Source organism: Xiphophorus couchianus, chromosome 16 (genome assembly GCF_001444195.1).
Source record: "Xiphophorus couchianus chromosome 16, X_couchianus-1.0, whole genome shotgun sequence".
NCBI lineage: Eukaryota > Metazoa > Chordata > Actinopteri > Cyprinodontiformes > Poeciliidae > Xiphophorus > Xiphophorus couchianus.
The window spans coordinates 15,071,052-15,093,075 of record NC_040243.1 but is presented as its reverse complement, the minus strand read 5'-3'; the positions used below and the strand labels follow the sequence as shown (position 1 = coordinate 15,093,075).

The 22,024-nt window shown below is 37.3% G+C and overlaps 1 protein-coding gene across 4 annotated transcripts; it reads left to right on the top strand.

Annotated features, from left to right (window-relative positions):
- The first annotated feature begins 9,118 nt into the window (after nt 1-9,118).
- On the top strand, nt 9,119-21,685 carry sgsm3 (small G protein signaling modulator 3). 4 transcript variants are annotated; one of them, XM_028042369.1, is made up of 21 exons: nt 9,119-9,361; nt 12,718-12,805; nt 12,931-13,016; nt 13,651-13,714; nt 14,460-14,671; nt 14,830-14,937; nt 15,139-15,282; nt 15,395-15,590; nt 15,702-15,847; nt 16,038-16,271; nt 16,352-16,534; nt 16,628-16,783; nt 16,868-16,922; nt 17,010-17,059; nt 17,160-17,312; nt 17,412-17,482; nt 18,360-18,408; nt 18,542-18,627; nt 18,751-18,873; nt 19,667-19,727; nt 20,601-21,685. In XM_028042369.1, exons 2-21 carry the CDS (start codon nt 12,799-12,801, stop codon nt 20,682-20,684), a joined length of 2,268 nt encoding a protein of 755 aa, XP_027898170.1. In that variant the 5' UTR covers nt 9,119-9,361; nt 12,718-12,798; the 3' UTR covers nt 20,685-21,685. The 4 variants fall into 4 exon arrangements, with proteins under 4 accessions (XP_027898170.1, XP_027898172.1, XP_027898171.1 ...); XM_028042371.1 differs by lacking the exon at nt 9,119-9,361 and adding an exon at nt 10,037-10,058; XM_028042370.1 differs by lacking the exon at nt 9,119-9,361 and adding an exon at nt 11,406-11,542.
- The last annotated feature ends 339 nt before the right edge of the window (nt 21,686-22,024 follow it).

Here is a 22,024-nt window from a genome sequence, read left to right as displayed (position 1 = left end):
CTGGACTGGCGGTCAACTCCTTAAGTATGCTCCACTGATGAGGGTAATTGATGACAGCTGTGGCTGATGACACCACCGCACTCCAACCGGAACCTGTCGCCATCTGGTGGTAAGAGGTGGACAGGAAAACCCCACCAAGAGAACCAGAGAACCCAGGAACATAACACTTAGTCACAGATAGGAACCTCCCAGACATGAATGTGTGGATATAAGTCATGGACTTATTCATTCCCTGTGATACTGTTACTATAGCCTCTTTTTTTCATGGTGGATTAAAAAAACTGTCTTTTTTTTCATTGCAGTTTATTAAATAAACTCTTGGTAGAAAATAGGAATAAATAAAATACAAAAAAGCCACCACATAAATTTGTTGCTCTTTGAACATCTCTTTCGGCCATAACTTAATCTGCACATGCAAACACATTCATGTACACAAACCTTCTGCAGATTAATAGGTCAGTGAGAATTATACCAAGGTCATGCAGTGCGCGTACGCAGGGTGACAAGAGGTGGGGAGGATTTGCATTGTTGCATCATCCTTTGATCTGTGCCTATCACATCAAATTATGGTTGCCCTTCTGCCTGCCAGACAGCAGCAATATGACAGTGAAGGAGTCAAGTCCCAGAATTGCTTCAGCATCACAACAATATAAAGCACACAATCAATGAGGAGACGTTCACAGTTCTGGTCGGAGGATAACAATGCCATATTATTTTTGGGGACAGAGAGGGAGAGAAAACTGCCCTGCAATCTCTACTGAATAGACTCACTAACAATATTCATAATAACAGCTACTAGCAGGGTTATCCTGATATCTGCATAATTCCCTAAATACACGAGAAGAACAGCTTTGGTTCACATCCTGTGTATGTTGCTTCTTTCATGAACCTCCAGGGTTTTACTGACATCCTTCCAGTTTTTCATTCCATTTACAAAGGGACTCGGTTCATCTGTTTCTGCAAACAAGCTGTACAATACAGTGCCTTGTTATCCACTGAGGATGTCAGCTATTCATGTCATCTTAACAATGAGAAAATTCCTTAGAGAAAGGATTTTAGCTTAAAGTGTTAAATATGATAACATACAGCTTTATCCTGGCACATTCTTACCCTTTGCCTGTTTCTCTTCTGTAGCAACCATAAATATTTGGAATAGATACGTTTTTAGAGTAGTATAACTATCTTTGTGCTCAGTATGAAATGTATTTATTTCATACTGAGATGAAAAAAAAAATTGCAATAGATTATCTGCCAAAAGTTTTAGTTGAAATTGATACATTTCCATGTTTATTTAAATGTTTCATAAAATATCAGTTATGCAACACTGAAAAACTGTGGTCTTTCGTATAACTTTGGAAATGAATTGGCTACAGCAATGAGATGCAGTGTGGTGATCCTATTTTTTAATCTGTTTAATTATTTTAAAAAAATTTCTTAACTGTTGGTGTTTAATCATTAATGAGGGCGACACAGAACAACATATTTTTCATCATCATCACACAGTATAAATCCAGCTAGCTTACAGTAGCTGATATCAAACTACTACAGTTGCTTGAAATTACACTGCATCTAAAACCAGAGATTTTAACCCTCAAAGCAAGTTATTTTTGTAATATTATATTCTTTTAGCTCCCCCATCACCTTTTTCTCTTTTTGCTCTTTGATGATTTTTACTCCTTATTATTTGAATATTAACTCTCATTGCTTCAGCCTCCAGAATACGGTCAACAAAAGGAGAGATACTTTCTTCATCATTCAATTTCTCAACATGTGGAAATAACTTTATTAAACTTCTACAGCAGTGGGAAAGAGTAGAATTACAGAAGGTATATGACTCATCTATGTGCTGTGGTGGAAAAATTATTCTAAGTTTACATCTGCTGATTATGTTGCAAGTAAGTATAGTTAGATGCTCGTGAACTCTCACCAAAATAACCTGTTTGGGTTACACACTCAAGATTGGAAGTTATCTTCCTGCAGCTGCATGGGAACCAGACTGTCTCTCCCATGTTTTGGATCCCTTATCTTTGGTATAAAACCTGTGTTGACTCTGCCTGGTAGAGCTTTTCATTCAGAACTGCTTTATTATAGATTGTCTTAGAATCTCTCTGTATTGTGCACCATATATGAATAAATCAATAAACCTGATTGAGTGATTTCATCTAACAGTGCTTGTAAATTAGTGTTTTCCACAACAATGCGCAGCTGGAAATCTGTGTCCAAGCTGTAGACATCAGTGTTGGAGCAGGTGTTTCTTTTTTGGTCAGCCCCATCTTGGTCCATATTGATAATAGATTTGCTTCACTTTAGATAGTGACATTGATATTTCAGTATTTTCCAGTTTGTGCTAGGCTTATGTTATGGTGGTTGTTGAAAAGCTGAACTTTTTTTTTTATTATTTCAGGGGAGGCTGACATTTTCAGTCTTTGTATTTGAATGAATAAATCTTTCTGAGATCAAAGAAAGCTGAACCTCCACCCTGCTGAAATGTAAGAGAATAATGTAATCTGTGCTACCCAAAGAATTTAATATACAATCTCCCCAATTTTTGATAAGAAGAAGGGGTTAAATCCAGCCAAATTTATGCCAGACACTTCTTGATGCCTGTAGCTGTGTGTTATTATTCTGAATGTATAATCTTAAGTAAATCACAGAAAGTCAATGACTTATTTTTATTCTCATCAATCAGAGAAGTTCATGCTGATTGTGTAATCATTCCAGCATGAAAATAAACCCGTAAAAGCTAATAATTAACATAATATTTAAGCCAGTGTATGTAAATATCCATCGTACAGTCACTATAAAATATGAACATCAGTATAATGTACTTTGTGTTTATAGTTGTTAGACTAAGTGTCCTCATTTTTTGCAAGCACTGTACTAAACATAATTAAATTACAGATGTAAAGAGAAGCATAATGCAGTTCTTTTACTGTGTTATAGGAATGACGATGCCTTCGGTGAAGCTCACCCTTTCCGCTGAGCTATGTTGTGTCATATCAGCAGAAATGTGCCGACTTTATTGGTGCTCTGCAATAATGTCAGTCTTTTATATGGTACTTTCAGGTTAGCATCCAAAACTTGTGCTGCAGCTTTATGATTAATAATCCATTCTTACTTGCTCAGTATTTTATATCTCACATAAAAAGAAAGGGAGAGTCAGATTCCTGCTTCTACCTTCTGGCATTCGCTGTCCCCTTCAACCGCTGCATCTGTCATCGGACTCACCTCCTCGTCATCATGTCAAATCGACTCCCAGGGTATGTTAATGTCTCTGCATATTTGTAGGAAAAACTCTCTGTCCTACTTTCTCAAAACCCCAAAGATGATAAATATGGTTTGACCAAAAGTGTTAAAACTGTGGGATTATTATTTAAGGCCCTTAACACTGATGTTGTTTTCCCCCTAGGTATCCTTTATAGGGGATAAAGAGGGGAAGACAAAAGGTCATAGAATTTTCCGGACCCTCTGTCCGATGTTTGTCTTAGTGCAGCTGCAGGAACAGGATTCTCAACATTGTCTGAGACTCCTCACAATTCAGAGAGCTTTGTGAACTTTCAACGATACCTCAATCCATCTTGATGATATTCCATACTATTTGGGGTTTAAGTCAGGTTAGTCTGCCGGCCAAACTAGAACACTGATAGTGGGGTTGTTAAACAAAGTATTCGTGCTTTCAATAGAACGGGCAGGTGCCATGTTCTGCTGAAGAAATCAACATCCCCGCAAAGCCTGCCTGAGGCAAGCATTAAGTGCTCTAAAATTTGTTATAGATGGCTGAGCAGCTCGGTCTGAGCTGACTTTGAATTTTTTTTAAAACGCAGTGAACCAACAGATGATAAGGCTCCAAAAATCTTTGCTGACTCTTAGCATTTGACACTAAATAATATGTAATGGTCAAAAATTACACTGAGGTTCTGAACTTTATCATAGGAAGCCACTGCAACATTATCCAGATAAAGCGATTGACTTTTTCAGAAGTTCTGGTCCAAAGACGACAACTTCTGCCCTGTCAGAATTTAAAAGCAGAACATCTTTATCCAAACTTTTTATGTTTTCAAGACATGCCTGTAATAATAACATCAGAAATGTAACCAATGCGGTTTGCATGTTCTCGCTGTCCATGCATGGGTTCTCTCCTAGTACTCTCCTCCCACGGTCCAATAAAGGTTAAATGGTCTCTCTAAATTCTCCGTAGGTGTGTGTGAATGGTTGTGCATGGTTGTTTGTCCTGTTTTTCTCTGTGTTGCCCTGCTACAGACTGGCGACCTGTCTAGGGTGTACCCCGCCTCTCGCCCGAAATGTCTTGCTGGAGAGAGGCACCAGCATCCCTCCCAACACCACTAGGGAGAAGGGTGTTAGAAAATGGATGGGTGGATGTATCCAATGATGTTTGAAGATTTTAAGCGTATATATAGTAAAAAGAATTGGCCCTGTGGTACTCCACACATAACCCTAGAGAATGAAGAGGATTTTTCATTCACATGAAGAAACTTGAATCTGTTGGACAGGTTAGACTTAAACCCGCGTTGTGCTGTTTTCTTGATACTTATATGTTCAAACCTATGTTGCATAAGAGTTTCATTTTTTATTGCGTTAATGAAATACATGTACTTGCTTTCTAATTAAATCAAATGTGTTTGCTTTATTTGCATGTGTTTTTTGTTTGTTTTATGATTTTTCAGAGTAATAGCAGAGAAATCTAAGTACTGTATACTATTTAGCATACAATGAAATAGCAATAAATTGGAAGGAAAAAAAAGAAAGAAATCAGAATTTACCTATTTATCGATATTTGAGTTTGGGGAGTGATCCTTCTAAAATTGTCTTAGAGGTTAAGCTTCGCTTCACAAGCATTAAAGACCTAAAAAACCATAAATACCACTTCCATTACTGCACTCGAGAGAAATCACTTGCCATTTCGATGTGCAGCCACGGAAGCCCCTTACCCTTCCACTGCAATCTCCCTCGTCCCAACAGAAGTCCCCTGAGACCGGGAGAAAACAGCTGTGTGAGAGACTTCTGATCTAAGCCTTGCTTGACCCAGCCGGAGCTTATTTGCATAGATGAACTAAAACATGTCAAAGGCAGAGGCCACATCATGCAAGTTACATAAACTTGTGCACTGTGCTCAGAGGCATCCCTGAAACGCCAACACGACAGCAGGAATGTGCAGATTAATTAATGTGCTTCCATGGTGTCAAGTAAACTCAAGCTGCAATATGCAAATTAAAATGCTAGAACGTACATGAAAAGCATGGAGAGTGGCACCTCTGTTGCAACAATCGAATACATCTTTAAAGATAGTAGAGATGTTTACATAAGCAGGTTCATTTTCTCTCATCTAGTCAAATTTGGTTCCTTTTTGTCTTCAGTACTTGTTTGTGCCGTGGAGCAACACAACACTGCTATCTTCTGTCCTCAAAAGTAACTGCAAGACTGCAGCAAATTGCACAGATGTGAACAAGTGGTCCTTGATGTCTCTCTTTCTTTTTTTATCTGATGCAATTTGCTGATTCGTCTGGCTACAAAAACAAAGTTTCTTTGATCAACCGAACAGACCAGACAACGCCCATGTTCTTTTTTCCCTGTATTCTGCTCTTATGACTAAACCCTTTTCAAAGGCAGATATGTCTTGGGGGGAGGTGTGGAAGATGTCGTCTAAATTATTTCGAAAAATCAAATTTTTTTATTTTATGTTATTTTCTTTCCATTTCCACTTGTACACCTCCCCTATTGATTTACATAGCAATCCCTTCTGCTACAACCATTCCTACACTGCACCAATAATTTTAATTAATCCTAATTTCTATCTCAGTGTCTTATATTTTATAATTCGTATATTCCGATATTTTAATTCTTTTCTCTTCCACCACAAATCTACTATCTCGCTTTTTTTTTTTCAGTCTCCATCTGTCTTTTAATTCCTGCCTTGACATTTCTCCCTCTCCCTCCAGCTTTCTGTGCCTGCCTGACGTCATGCTCTCTGCAGTACAAAACCCAGGACTTCCTTCACTCCACACATGATTCTAAAGATAATAATAATGCCAGCTAGGCAAGTGAACACCTCCAAAAAAAGAAAGAAAAAAAGAAAAGAAAGTAGAGCAGGAGGAAAGATGTGGCAAAATATGTTTGAGCCACACCCACACTGTTGTTACATGTCAGGTGAATGAACTGCCTGGACCACTGGGCAGCAAACTGCAGGCACGGTCGATAGCTTCAGCATCTTTAATGATGTGACTCACTCAGGCATGGTGCGGCAGACCTAGGATGCAGGCTTAGCAGGCAGCTTAAACAGGGAGGACTGTCATACTGTGGTGTCAGCATTCAGATGCAGAAGGCAAGGCAGTCTGAGAAACAAAGAGTCTGGTGATGTGGTAAATAGACATTTATTTTTAGAGGACCAAGAACTTTTGAATGAATAAATGTCTGTGGCAAAGCAACACGAAAGAGGAGAAAGGCAGCAGGAGCTGAGGGGTAAAATGTCTTGCAAATGCAATGATGAATGGAAGAGATAGATCCAGGTGTTTTCCACTTTAAATAATCATTGAGATCTTCTGCCAAAGAGTATGCAACATGTGTTTTCATCTACAAACAATTAATAAAGAGCTTAAAATGAAGCAGCAGAATGTTGCTATAAGTTAGAGTTATTTAATAGTTGGCACGGTCATCGTTGACTTTTCAACAAAACTGGGCCTTGCTGCTTGTTGTGCTTAGATCCTCCACATAAGGGCAATAAACAAGTACAAGATTTGATACTAGAAGGTTTTGAGGAAAGAAACAAGTAAGGAAGTAGCACTGCAAGAAACATAATAAATGATACAATTATGGGAAGACAGGAAAAGTTGTGACAAACAGCTGATATACAGTATATATTTCTTTATTTATGCATAGCAGTAGCCACTTTTAATTTCTTTTGCATGGTTATGGCTGTTTTGGTCATTAATTGCTCCTTTATAATAGTATAATAAAACTAGTCAAATTCCATAGGTAATTTTTGGTTTTGGAGTGTTTATTAACGGCCCCCATCAGACCAACACCTTATGTTCCTCTGAATACATCGCCGCTTTAAGCTTCAGCAGCTAAGCACAACCTTCTGTCATGCATCCTCAGAGGCTCCTCCGAGAGTCATAGCAAATTACTTTACTCTAATAAACCTTCCACTAACTCAGGTTAAATTAAATAGAAGAAGAGCTGGGTGGTTGGTTTATGAACCCAGTCCTGGACATATCAATGAATCACTTGCTGAATGCTGAGGCGGTCTACCTTTGCCACCAAACTGGCTTCGATTTGGCAAAGGTTGTGATGTTATTCAGATTGAAATCTAGATTAGTCCCAATCAGCTTTCCAGTTGTTAGGTCTATGCATCCTCATATCATAAACCTACCTTGTGGGTAATGGAAAATTAAAGAGACGTAATAAAAAAAAAGAAACTTAGCAGAGCCTCTAAAATAAACAACTGTTTGAGATTAGTATTTCTATATACATATTCAGCAGCAGACTTGAGGGAATGAAAGACTTGGAATAGCAATTAGTTTCTCCCTTGGCTGGAGTGCAATGTTAGCCTGGGGGTAATGGGAAGAATTCCTCTAAGACCTAAAGGTCATGCTGGCTGAAATTGTTCTTTGCTTTCTCAGTGACCCTGTTTGTCCAAAAAATTTCTATAAAGTCCCTCTGACAGTAATTGATCAGGCTGATCTTTTGGGTTGAAATTGGTGCTTCCATCAAGCAACAGATGCTCAAGTAATGTGAATTTTGGCACATTTAAAGAACAAGCCAACAATTCAAATTCATGTCATTGTTTTTCAAGGCATTTAACTATTTTTGTGGCTCAACTCAGTTCCCTATTGTCTAGCTGTCCTCTGCTATCAGGGAGTAATACCATGTCAATAAATTGTTTGAAATAACACATCTAAAACAGAAGCACATTTGAACAGATAGTATATTTCATTCCTCTCGAGTAATTTCCATTTCTGACGCCCCTTTTGGTAGGTTCTGACCACTGCAGGCTGTGACCGTTCTGCTTTAATTATAGAGATGCTATGACTCACCTCTCAAAGTTTAACCTATGTCAAAACGGTTCATATCAGTCATTAAACCACCCACCTACTGACAGCTGTCCAATTAATAACATGAAATGTGTTTTAGGTCTGCTTTTAGTGGTCAAAATATTATTGCTAAGCTTTTTAAAAAGTAACCTGAATCTGGGGCAGGCGATTGTGGACTTACCATTGTACAAATTGGCAAAAATGTTATTGTACTTTTAGTGAAGGGTAGTGCAGAGGAAACATGCTTAAAATGTTTAAATATGTATTTTTGTTCATCACACATAACAATGCTAAAACAACCCATTTTCAATAAATTACAAATGAAAACAAAATGAATTCAGAACAAGTAATGTCACAAGCAAGTTATAAAATAAGTGGCTGTCTAAAGACACTTTTCAAAATTCTTCTATCCTAAAAATTATATATATATTTTTTATTTTGTATTGGGTTTCAACTAATCTATAGAGGTAGGTTTTGTCATACCAATGTAACAAAAATGTATGTCTCCCTATAAGTAGGTTCACTGTAGAGAAAATGTAGAGTCTGTTTTGTTTGACTATTTAATTCTACACCTTTAACAAGATTTTGTCAACAAAGGAAGCAATAATCACAGACATATATTTATAGGGGATAAACAAAATGACACCACAGAAGGGTAAAACGGAACAGACACAATGGCAGACTAAAAGTGTATAGATTTGTTTTTTGTTTGTTTGTTTGTCTGTGTTTTATTTTACTGATATTGTTTTTATTTTTAAAGCAAGAAAAAAATGTTGTCCTACAAAATAACAGTTAAAATAAGAAACAGGAAACGAATAGAAAAAATATATAACGGTATTAAAATTGTAGACATAAATCAGACTATTCAATGGAAAACCTAATCTATCTGCGCAGATTATTCAAATGTAAAACACAACGCACCTTCTGTGGGATGACAGACTTTCTATAACATAGGATGTCGTTTGAAGTTCTGCTCTAAATCGTGACTTCCCTGCTTTTCTGGCTCCGTTATGAATGAGGGGCGTGTCCATGCGTAAATGAATGGAACACATCAGCGCCATCGTCACACGGTCGTGGTCGCGGAAGGATATTTTACACAAAAGGTGCTGCTCCGGGATGTAGAACAGGGAAAACCCTTACGGTGTAGGAATACACAGGAGCTACATCTCGTCTTTAGCAGGTGCACAACGTAGATTATGTCAGTAATGAGAAGCGAGTGATAAGCATGTGTTATGTTTTTTTTTCATATTCAACAACAGAACGTATTTTAAGCATAACCCGGATCCCTATCTTTTCTCCCGGGCAATGCCACGGTAAGTAAAGTGAATCGGCTGTGTTACGTTGTATGCAACTAGCAAAAGGCTAAATGTAGCGCGTATGGCTAGCATCTGGAGACTCCGAGAGTACTAAGAACGCCATTCTCTGAATTGTTTTGAACTCTATAGATGGGAAAGTGAGCGTTTTTACTGTTTCATTTGGTCTTTTACATCCGCGGACAAATGTCAACGCGGATAAAATGTGTTGCATAGGAGAATGTAGTACAGCGTTATCGGCTGCACCTGACGTCAGCCGTGGCTTGACGTAACGGTAATTTTATCAGCTGACAAACTGCATTAAAACCACAATAATAAACAACAGCAGTAAGTGCTTGCACTGTCAGTGTTTCATTTGTGTCTTGCATATAACTTGGGTCTCTTATCGCTTAGATGTCATTATTCGAATGTGATACTTTTTTAGGAGCTAAAAAGACGTAAGCTTCAGAGATATTCACATACAGAAATGTGAAGTCACTCATTTCTGCATATGAGTGACTTCACAATGCGCTTTTGATTTGATCACGATCTTGAGGAAATGGCAAACAACAATATTTTGTGACACGTGTCTTAATGAGGAAAAATGAGTCACCAGTGTTTGGCTTACTATGAGGAACAACTGGAGGCGGTGTTCGGAATCGCAGTGGTGGTTTTTGCTCGGCACGGTTTCAGGGGAACACAAAACTCTTTGATCAACGTGAGTTTACAGTGTTGCAGTTAAAAGCTGCTGTTCTCGGCGTGCTAATTTTGTCGTGTCTGAAAACCAGGATGTTGGCCATTGCTGCTGGTATGGCAAAGTGTTTGTCTACTTTCTGCAAACATAGCAGAGCAAAGCCACACCTATTGAAGCTGAGATGTTCTTGTGTTTACTGTAGTAAGTGATTCAGCTTCATGGCAAGTCATAGTTTTACTTCTTTGAAAGCAGATGGCGTTTGAGCTAGTCAATAGTCATTTTTCAACCCAGTCAGTGTTCCTTAGCTGCCCACAGTGCTGATTGTAATCAGAAATAAATAATACATCTTGCATATTTCTAACTTGAGCAATATCTGGAAAAGAATTTTACATTTATTTAGGATTTTTGCACACTTCGATTGGATACTAATTTACCAAAATGTTACTAAGAATCATAGGGTATCATCTAATATCTTATATTACTACCCATATTTGTTGAAGAACCCTCTGATCTTCCAGTCCAAACCTACCTTATAGAACAGAGCACAAAATTACTGAAGAACTTTTTTGTTTTGTTTGTGGAACTTAAAGTTTGCTGCTGTCATCTTGGTAACTAAACTCTCTTATCAGGATATGAATTACGTTTGTTCCAGATAAGCATGCGGCATGATGAGATTTTCAAAGTATGATAAACTTGATTAAAAATACCACAAATACAGCAATGGCACACAAACTGACATTTAGGAAATTATTGACTATTCGATTTTGGTTCAAAGAAGGAAAGTAAACACCTGAATATAGTGGCTCTCATTGTCATTGTGCAGAATATTCTTTGTTTTTGCCATTGTGGTATTCACTGAGTGGAATCTGGAGCATATCTAATGCCACTATTAACCTACAGTGGTTAGTAGTTTGGGTTATCTCCTCAGGTAGCCAAATTGCAGTCAGCTTCTTAACAGACATACCACTTAGTGAGGTGTAGTAACTTGCCTTCTGCAATGATGTCCTCATTGCAGTATTTACCAATATTATTGCCACCACAACATTTTCTTATGTTGTGCAGCACTCGCATGATACTATCTCTTGTGGAAATATCAAAAGGACAAGAAATATGTTAATATACTTCTGGTTAGCCCATATAGACTCCAAAATTAGTGATTAATGCAGTAAAGCAACTATAAATTGTTTACAGTTAAGTCGTTCTTTGTTACGAGAAGTTGTTTTTTAGGTTGTGTGTAAATGGCTTTCTTTGTGCAACAGTTTGCAGGAAGTATTTTACAAAGTTCACTGGCATGTGATTAAACCGGTAATGTTGTAAGGAAGTGTCTACACTTCCCTTATCCCCTAGAGTTACACACAGAGCTTCTCTGAAAGTACTTGGCCATCCTCCCAACCTCAAATTGATTTATCATCTCTTAAGTCTTAAATCCCCCTTCAAATGCTACGGGCCGGCTGCTAGAATGACTCATTCTTCCACGGGGTTTGCATAGTGGTGAATTTCTTTTCCAGGTTAGTTTTGAATGTTGCTTCTTTAGTTTTTACTTGGATTCAAAATTACGTTCCTTCACAAAGCTGTACAATCGAAATAGGAAAGGAAATAATAAAAAAAAAGATTTATTTTCCCATAACGGTAAAATGCTTGGGATATATGGACAGAATTTCAAGTTTGTTGATGTCAAAGACTCATCGTAAGCAACCTTTGGTACAGAAAACTATTTGGTAGTATTATATTTGATATGCACATTTTCTATTTTTACTGTTTTTTTTATTCTTGTTAAATTTCTAATGTACAATAATGGACTGTTTTATATTGTTCTAAATCATTCAGGTTTAACAATAGGAGCATTGGTGCAAAACCAAAGCCACTCTGAATTGTCTTTGACTCAGACTAAAATAGAAATTATTCAAGTAGTGGACAAATAAAAATTGTAAAGCATGTCTAACTTTACCAAACAAGTCACACACTTATAGAAATAAATTTTATTGTATCTGAGTTGATGTATTAGATAAGTCTTTGGTAAGTGCAATTGCAAAAGGAAAACTGCCAGGATATCCTTTTTTATCTTTTATGTTTTTTCCCCTCTTTTCATTTGTTCTAATGCAGAGTTCCTTAAATTTATAAGAAATAGGGATGCAAGTTTGCAATTGAGTTGATTAATCTGACTGATTGACTACAATTGATAATCTTCCATTTTCTTAAAAAAGCACAACTTTTCTCTTGCATCGAGAGAGATGTATGTAGGGCTGCTTTTCTGTATGATATTCAAAATTAAAAAAGAAGCATGTTATATTTTAATATTTCTTGTGTGTCAACTGTATTAAGTACTGACTGAATAAACAATTTTCTCACACATTATTAAATGTAGAGATGTGTGGAAAATATTACAAAACATGAACCTAATACTCTAGGTTGCTGAATAGAACAGAAATAGACAAGATGTCAGCAGATTTGAATTGGCTGCACATGCTCTGACTGTAAGGATTTGTCTAAACTAACAATTCGTTTTTGTACTTTTGATTTTACTACAGCGTACTGTAGTGATAAGAACTATTGATTCTTGGCAACATGTTTTATCTTGTGTGGAAATGCTCTTGCACTCGTTTATTGTCTAATTTTTGATAGCTTTTTTTAGTGCTGTTAAAAGTACACAATAAATTAATTTGCCATCTGCTTTCTTCCGCAGTTGTTCCACAGACTGACCTTCACCTGATGTCTCTTCTCTGGATGGTCCTTTGCCTCTCTGTAACCTCAGTTAATCAACAAAATGTCTGGTAATTAGAGCCAGCATTTTTTTAAATAAATATATTGTATGCATTGGTCTATGCTAGCCTTTTTACTTCATTATGTTAAAGCTTGTTTCTCACATTGACTTATTTTTTCCCCCTCACTGTGTTAGGTACTTACACACCAGCACCTGGTGGATCTTTTTCGGCTCTAACCCCAAGCATGTGGCCTCAAGATATTTTGGCCAAATATCATCAAGTGAGGATCTGATTTAATTTTAGCTGCTGAAATTAGTTGATGAAATTATTTTGTAAGTCAACAAGATAGCATTACAAGAGAAGACATCTCCAAAATATGTTTTAATGTTAGATCAGTTACTTATTTTAGTAACTGAAGCCAAAATGATAGTCTAGTATAAGTAGTTTCTTATTGTAAGACGAGAGATGATGACTAAAGTGAAAAACTTAAAGTATACCATAATTTTCACTTAAACAAATATGTTTGTGGACAGTGTTATGATAGTATTCTGGTTTAATTTGCACATTTTGAGTTCTTTTAAACAAAGCATAATGTTCCCATATTTTTAGCCTGAAATGGATATTTCAGAGGGAAGCGCTGTGAGGATTAACAAATCGCTTCCCTGTGAATCCATTCTGGTTCAGCAGTTCTCAGTTCGATTCAGTTTTGTTTTGAAACAACTAGCAAAAATGCAAACAGTAATTCAAAGGATGTGTTACTATATGGTATTTTTCTTTAAATAAATGATGCATGGAGTTTATTACAGTAAAATCAACTGTTTATTTGTTGTAGAATGTAATCTTTGCCTGTTGTTCTGATACATCTTATATAAGGCGTGCCTAATAAGAAATATGCTACTATGTTGTCTCTACAGAAAGATTCTGCAGAGCAGCCTGAACAACAGTATGATGAGTTTGGCTTCAGAATAGATATGGAAGGTATTTTATACAAAAAACACAACCACAAGCATTTTTCCTTTAATCTTCTTTTTATAAACATAACTGGTAAAATTCCCCACATATAAATGAAGAAGAATGACAGCTTTGTATGTTAGTATAAAGACTACACATACCGAGTTCATGTGATCGCAGAGTCGTTTTTCACTATTTTATTCTCATCCTAATGGACGAAAGCATTTTTTGTGTTGCCTCTAGCACCACGTTTAACCGTCTGTGTTGCAGCTGTAGAGATGTCTTTGTACTTCCTTTTTGTCACAGTTACTGATTGCTCAAAGTTAATGTAATTTCTCTAAATGTTTCCAAGCCGTGCTTTTTCTTTTACTGTCACCAGAACAATACTTGTGCTGCTTTTTCTTACTTTAATTACCGATTCCTATCAGTGCTGAGAAAGTCAGGCTTATGTACTTCTTCAATTAATTCTTTTTTAAAAATTATTATTATTTTACAGGGAATCTTATTTATCAGTGTCGTTACGGTTACCTTTCACAGCACTAGCATGTCTCATTACGTGCTCAGTGCTTTTCTTATGTTTGGGAGCTTCTGTTGTCTACCTTTTTCATACTCAGTTAATAACTGCTACATGTTAATATCTGCTGTAATTTTGTTTTGAAATGCTTCTTTTGTTTTTTGATTCAATCATTCTTATTTACAAAAGTACTTCCTAGTGTTAACATTACTGGAAAGGCTATCCTTGCTAAATTTGGACATTTTCCTCTTTTTGAAGACGATGGAGAGCCCAAGATAAGGTTGGGCACAGAGGGTTCACCCCAGCGTGAAGACCCCCAGCAGCGGCTTCGCTGGCAAGCCCACTTGGAGTTCACCCATAACCACAGAGTGGGGGACCTGACCTGGGATCTCATCGATCCTGTCCTTCCACAGTCAGAGCGTCTGCGTTCTTTGGTTTTTGGTGGTATACCTCACAGCATGAGGCCTCAGGTAGACATCCTCACCAGAGGAGACATGTTTGTTGATTTGACTAGACATGGGGCAGAAAGAGCTTTTCCTACCTATTCTTAATGATGCCAATTTTAATGCCAAAGACTACACATACCGACACATATCTAATTTTCTCTTTTGTTTCTTAAATTATTTAGTTATGGATGCGTTTGTCTGGAGCCCTGCAAAAGAAGAGGACCTCAGAGATTTCCTACAAAGAAATTGTCAAGAATAGCTCTAATGATGACAGCAGCACATCTAAGCAGGTAAAATCTTCAACAGTATTTAAGTTCACTGTATGCATCACACCCTAATTTATGTATCATTTGATATATATCAAAAATGTTTAGAAATTACTCTTTCTGTTTGTAAATCCTTTTTTGTTGAAGAAAATGTTGGAATATAAATTCCAGGTAACATCAGTTATAAGTTGGATATTTTTTAAAACAATAAACTCTGCCTTCCAGATAGAAAAAGATCTGTTACGGACCATGCCAACCAATGCATGTTTCAGCACTCTAAACAGTGTGGGAGTCCCAAGACTGAGGCGGGTACTGAGAGGTCTGGCATGGCTCTACCCAGATATTGGGTACTGTCAGGGCACTGGCATGGTGAGAACATATAATGGCATGTCCTTAACTGCACATTTACACAATCTCGTTTTTTAACTTTTAGTTTTTGGCCTCTTTGTTTCTTCATTTCATAAATGTCTTCTTCATCTAGGTCATTTCCTGCCTGCTGCTCTTTCTGGAGGAGGAGGACGCACTGTGGATGATGTGTGCTTTGATCGAAGACCTCCTTCCTCCGTCCTACTTCTCCTCCACACTCCTGGGGGTCCAAACAGATCAGAGGGTTCTGCGGCAGCTCATCGTTCAGTACCTCCCTGCCCTGGACCGCCTCCTCCAAGAGCATGACATAGGTAAAAACTGAAGATTAATTATATATTTGGTTTATTATCTTTTGTATTGGAGGTAGCATTTAATGAGTTTATGACGCGTTCTTTGAAACAACGTCTTTCTTTTACATGCAGAGTTGTCGCTAATCACATTGCACTGGTTCCTGACGTCATTTGCCAGTGTGGTGGACATCCGTCTACTTCTAAGGATCTGGGATCTGTTGTTTTATCAGGGCTCGGTGGTGCTCTTCCAGATCACACTGGGCATGCTCAAAATTAAGGTAGGGACGCTACACCTGCCTCAGTCTCAACAGGATGATACAGTCAAACACATTTTCTTTCCCCCTAAATTAGAAAAACATTGTGTGCATAGTTAGAACTCTTTCCAAGTATTCTCACCAACGTGTAAAACGAATAAAAAAGTCTATCATTATTAATTATTATTCTTACTGAATTTTACTTTGACTCTAGGAGGAGGAGCTCGTATCATCAGAAAACTCTGCGTCCATTTTTAACACTCTGTCAGACCTGCCAAGTCAGTTAAAAGATGGGCCTGCAGTTCTTGGAGAGGCTATGCGGATAGCTGGGACATTATCCCAGGAAACGTTGGAGGCTCATCGTCACAAGCACCTGGCCTATATTCTTAATGAACAGGCACAGCTCAACAATGGAAACAATTCCACACTCAATACCAATCTCAACAAGGTTTGTCGTATGCTGACATGCCTGAATGTCAGTCATGTTGACTGTCTAATTAAGGTCCTTTTGTTTTTGTGAATATTTAGGTGGTGAGGAGACAGTCCCTGCGCAGGAAATCCACCCTGACCTCTCTGCTGTTTGGGGAGGATGAAGCTGATGCCCTGAAATCCAAAAACATCAAGCAGACAGAGTTAGTTGCTGCTCTAAGGGAGGCTATAACTCGTACTGCAGAGCACTTCCATTGTCTAGACCCACGGCATTCCAGCACTGTAGGTCCAAACATATAGACTTATAGACTTTCACTTTGTTATTGTAGTACCCTGTTTTAAGAACCCCATCACTCTTTGTCCTTTTCTCTCCAGGATCTGACTCCAGATTACTCCATGGAGAGCCACCAGAGGGACCATGAAAACTTTCTCGTGGTGTCTCGTAACAGACGGAGACGAGCAAAGGCTTTGCTGGATTTCGAACGTCATGACGATGATGAATTGGGCTTCAGAAAGAATGATATCATCACTGTGAGTTACACTAAGACGCATACTACTGTTTATGATGTATAAACTCATCCTTTTCACTTTCTCCACTTCATCTTTCTGTGTTAGATCGTTTCACAAAAAGATGAGCACTGTTGGGTTGGTGAGCTCAATGGCCTGAGAGGTGAGTGCTCTTTATTATTTCATCATTAAACATTACATTGCTAATTTGTTTTCACATACATTATTTATTTTCTCCCTCGTGTGATAGGTTGGTTTCCAGCCAAGTTTGTGGAAATTCTGGATGAAAGAAGTAAGGAGGTAGGTTATCAGATGTGGAAGCCTGTGCACAATATGTACACAGCTTTGGACATCTGTTCCTTTGAATATTCTATGAACTGGTGCACCTGCCTGTGTCCAGTACTCATTAGCAGGTGATGACTCTGTGACGGAGGCAGTGACTGACCTGGTCAGAGGAACCCTGTGTCCTGCCCTGAAGGCCATCTTTCAGCATGGATTAAAAAAGCCCTCTATACTTGGAGGACCTTGTCACCCATGGTTATTCATAGAGGAGGTAGATTTTGTTTCTCCTTATTATGGCCTCATAAATGAAATGGCTTTTGTCAGGTTCAAAATAGAAATGTATTATTCTACCTAATGTGCTTTTCCTCAGGCAGCTAGTAGGGAGGTGGAGAGAGACTTCAATTCTGTCTACTCTAGACTTGTGCTTTGTAAAACATACAGGTAAATGCAATCTACACTGATTATATTTTTTAATTAAAGATAGGAGAGCCACAATTTGCTTTTATTCATTTTTTGATAAATCGATCTCTACTAAATTAATATCTTTCCAACAGAAAAATCCAACCTTTTTATTTGGTGCACCCCTCAGTATAACCTTCTTACTACATCTTTTTATGTTAAATTTCTGAGAAGTGTTTATTGTCATTTTGTAAAATTATTCCAATTAAATTCATTTAGTTATTCACAGAATCATAATGTGATGAAAATTGAATGACTGTAAATTTATTTGAGCATTTGCATGTTGACAAATATAAGTAGCCAGTAAGTCAAAAGTTAGGCTACAAACGGGTAACGATTGCAGCAGAGAGTCGGTATCTGCAGCTTCTACACCACTTTGCTGCTACGGTTGTTAGGAAACGTATAGAGCATCCAGACCTACATTTATAATTCAGTACCAGAGACCACTTCTGACTTTGAAAAACTTCTATTCAACGCCTCACTGGCTAGGAATCAGACACCCCATTCGTCATGTTTGATTTGAAATGGCACAGACACACACATTGCTGTGGACTATAGAGAGAGACTGCACATACAGCACTTTAAAGGAAAATTGCAACTACTGTTAAAAATTCTAAGAAAAAAAAAGAAGTTTTAAACACAGTTTGTCCTCTGACTATATTGATGGATTTTTAAAGTCTGTAAATCATTGCATCAATAAAATAACATTTCTGATTAGTACTTACCAATTTGCAGTTGCAACATTGACCTGCACTTCTCTGCATACTAAGTGTAATATGTAACAGGAGTGTGTCAGAATATTAATTTGTCATCACACTGGTTATGGATGCATCAAGTCACTGTCTCTGTTGTTTACTAGGTTAGATGAAGATGGAAAAGTGCTAACACCTGAGGAGTTGCTGTACAGAGTGAGTGTACAAAACGGTCCAAAGCAATGATTTTATTTTAATCTAACGAATAAGTAGTTTTTTATTTTTGTATGTTTTTCACCCTAACTGATGTCTACATTGTATTAAAACTAAGCCTGTCTGTTTTTTCTAGGCAGTGCAGGCTGTAAACATGAGCCATGACTCTGTACACGCTCAGATGGATGTCAAATTCAGATCTCTCGTGTGTGTTGGCCTAAAGTGAGTTTTCTCACAAACACACACATGTTTACAAAAGGTTTCACATATTAACTTCAAGAAATGTAGATCATTTTACAATTAAGTAGAAATACTTGGTTCCTAACTTTGCACCTGTCTCTCTAGTGAACAGGTTCTTCATCTGTGGTTGGAGGTGTTGTGCTCCAGCATGGCTGCTGTAGAAAAATGGTATCATCCATGGTCATTCCTGCGCAGTCCTGGTTGGGTGCAGATCAAGTGTGAGCTCAGGTATTAAGATGGGTGACAAGAAACCAAAATATTAAAATGGCAACAGATTAGGTTGTTAATTTCTCTGAATCCAATGGAGACACTAAACATGCCTACTAGCCCATCATGAATAGGGTGGGGACCTCTTTGATGATAATGTATGTATGTCTATTGTTATGCACATTTTTGAAGGTAGATTTGTCTGTTTTAAAACATTAAGGGTCAAGAAAAACATTGATAACGGGTAGCTCTGTAATGGGATAAAAATAGGGAATGACTAAGAGGAATAAAGTAAATCTAGTTCACAATCAAAGTCTTTAATATAGACCAAAAAACATCAGGTGAAAAAGATCATTTGAAACTTAAGCATTTTTGTCCTGTCTCAAAACAGTAAATAAATAATTGTCAAAGTGTCAAACTTTAACAATTGTTAGCTTGTTTTTTTTTTTTAACTGTACGTGTAATAAGCTTAGGCCTCTGCCTACACTTTTCACTCTGAATATAAGTGTTAATTTGCTTGTTTACATTTGTTAGACAGATTGTAATACTTGACAAAAATTAATATTGTTAAACAAGCTGTTTCAATTTACTTTGCTTCTGATTTCCATTTGGGCCAAATTAAAACTTGTTGAAAGGCAGCACTGTTTGAATTTTAATTGAATTCTCCCCTCTTTAAGAGGAAGTTTTGCACCAGTTTAAATACTGTTTAGCGTGTGGATAATGGAGTAAAACTTTCAAAAGGGAAACTTTTTGAAATTACAAAGCCATGGTGTTGAAATAAAACCTCTGGCCACTTTTGCTTCTGTATCCTCAGGGTACTGTCAAAATTTGCCTTCAGTCTCTCTCAAGACAGTGAGCTGCCTGACAAGAAAGTGGTGAGTAAAAGACATGATGATAACATAGCAGCAAAATCAATCTAATTATCAGAACAGCCTGTTCCGTTGAGGAGAGACAACCTTGATGATGTCATACCATTTCAGAAATCTGCTATTCTGAAAGCAGAAGTTATGGATGTGCTGGTTCAGCATCACCTCTTTAGTTGGGATCTCTAGGTAACCTGAGTGAGACTGTGGTTGCTTAAAAATGACAAAGATTAACAATTAGCTGAAGCCAATTCACGGTTTCTGCTCCAAACACAAAACCTCCACACTGACTCAACGGTGCCCCTTTATTTCTGATTCAGATTTCATCCCAAACCACACATGCCCCTTAGGTCTTCTCATCGTCCGAATAATTGGCCAGATAAAACAGAAAAAATTTATATATTTTGAAGAAACATCAATTTCTACAGATCTTCATAAGCATACACAGTCAAACCCCCAACAGTTGTATACAACACTCACCCTAAATGCTTCCTTTTACTTCATCCACAGAGTTGCAGATACCATGAATTGATACTAATACAGTTTTTTTTTTATGTCATGTTCAAATATTTCTGTGGAAATCTACAACTAACCCTCTTCCTTTTTCCCCTCATCATATTTTGCCGTTTATCTTCCTCTCTCCCTTTTTAGTAGTTAACCAAATTAGAATTGGATGATGCATATTTTTGTAAAACTAACTTGATTATTTTGAAAACTACCGTAAGGGGGAGGGGAGGGCAAAAAAGCAAACATTGATATTCCTAATAACGCAAGAAGTATTCATGCCGTTTCAACTTCAGATTTTGACACTTTACAACCACAAACCTGAAAACTATTTTCCTTTTTCTGTATCTAATTGTTTTGTGTTTTAATGTTGTCTTTTAGGAGAAAGAGCAGAAGCCACTGAAAGAAGGAGTGCAGGATATGCTGGTGAAACATCACCTCTTTAGCTGGGACATTGATGGCTGAATGCACAACAGAATATCTGATTTACTCTCTGTGCTGCATCTTGGTATTATGCTGGTGTAGATTCTCGGCCATTCAGGACATAACAATCCAAAGTTGTTGGGCAGAGAGCAACTGGACTTCTTTTTTTTACCTTTCACCAAAAGACTTCTTCAGTTCTGAAGATGGTTGGAAGCAACAGGCTCATAAGTAGTAGTCAGAGGAATCTCACGTTACTTCCAAACTTGTTTAGAAGTGAAGAAGTCTTTTTGGTGAGAGGTGAAATGATTTCTAAGAAACTAAAGAAATCCAGTTGCTTTGTACTCTACACTAGGGATTGCATCTTGGTGTTTCTGATGTATTTTCAGCTTCCAATTGCAATTCATACCTTGGACAATTCTTTGTTAAAGTGACATAGCCACTTCAGATGTGTTCTCACCCTGAGAGTCATGGGCACTAAATGCACCAAAGTAATGACTGAAACCCCAGTAATGTCCATTTGGTTTGTAAAGACTAAAGTTCGGTGCATACTTTATTTTTTATTTCTGTCCTGTTTTCAATGTTTTGCCACCAGAGTTAAAAATATGTCTAGAAGGCAAACATTCCTGTTGTACAGAATAATCTGTACTGCTATGCTGTATTATTTCATGAACACTACTTTGTGCATGAATTGTAAGTGCACATTCAACACTGTTTAAACATGATCCTCAGTTCATTATGCTGTAAACTCATATATTTTAGGACCAAAATAGGAACATTCCTAACCATGGGGCTGTAAAGATATAAACTATTTTTGCGAAGAATGTTACTTTCCTCAACTCTCTGAAATTCATTCCATGTCATGTTAATCTATCGTCATGTTGCACATGCCAAGAAAGGCCTTTCAGATGGTTATCATGAACTGTGTGTCTGCTACCATAATAAGGATAGTGAAAATGCACTTATCATGCATTTAATGTGTAGGAAGTAGCTACTTTTTGTGTTACATCAATATGTGTTACATTAAAACATCTATATGATCAAAATGTTGATGGTTTTTAGTTCTCTGTAGCAACAGTTTTTCACTACTTTAATTTGTAAAAGTATTAAGAGAACTGTTTCTTACTACACATGTAAGAAATTGAATTGATTGTTGAAAATGTCAACTTAACATGATTGTTGCCATAGAATAGTGCATAACCTTAGCTTGAACACTATAAACTTGAGGTCTATCCAGAGATGTTAACGTTCCCACATTTAAATGCACAGAAGAAACGTCAAAGCTTAAACTTTGAAAATACATCTGGTTTAAGTTTAAAAAAAAAAAAAAACACCGTTATAACTCTTGAACTATGCGATACCTTGAGTACTTCAAGTTCACAAAG

Coding starts and splice junctions, on each gene's coding strand:
- sgsm3 (XM_028042369.1), top strand. Junction 15,591..15,701: donor CCTCCAAGAGCATGACATAG/GTAAAAACTGAA, acceptor TTTTACATGCAG/AGTTGTCGCTAATCACATTG. Junction 18,628..18,750: donor CTCGTGTGTGTTGGCCTAAA/GTGAGTTTTCTC, acceptor CTGTCTCTCTAG/TGAACAGGTTCTTCATCTGT.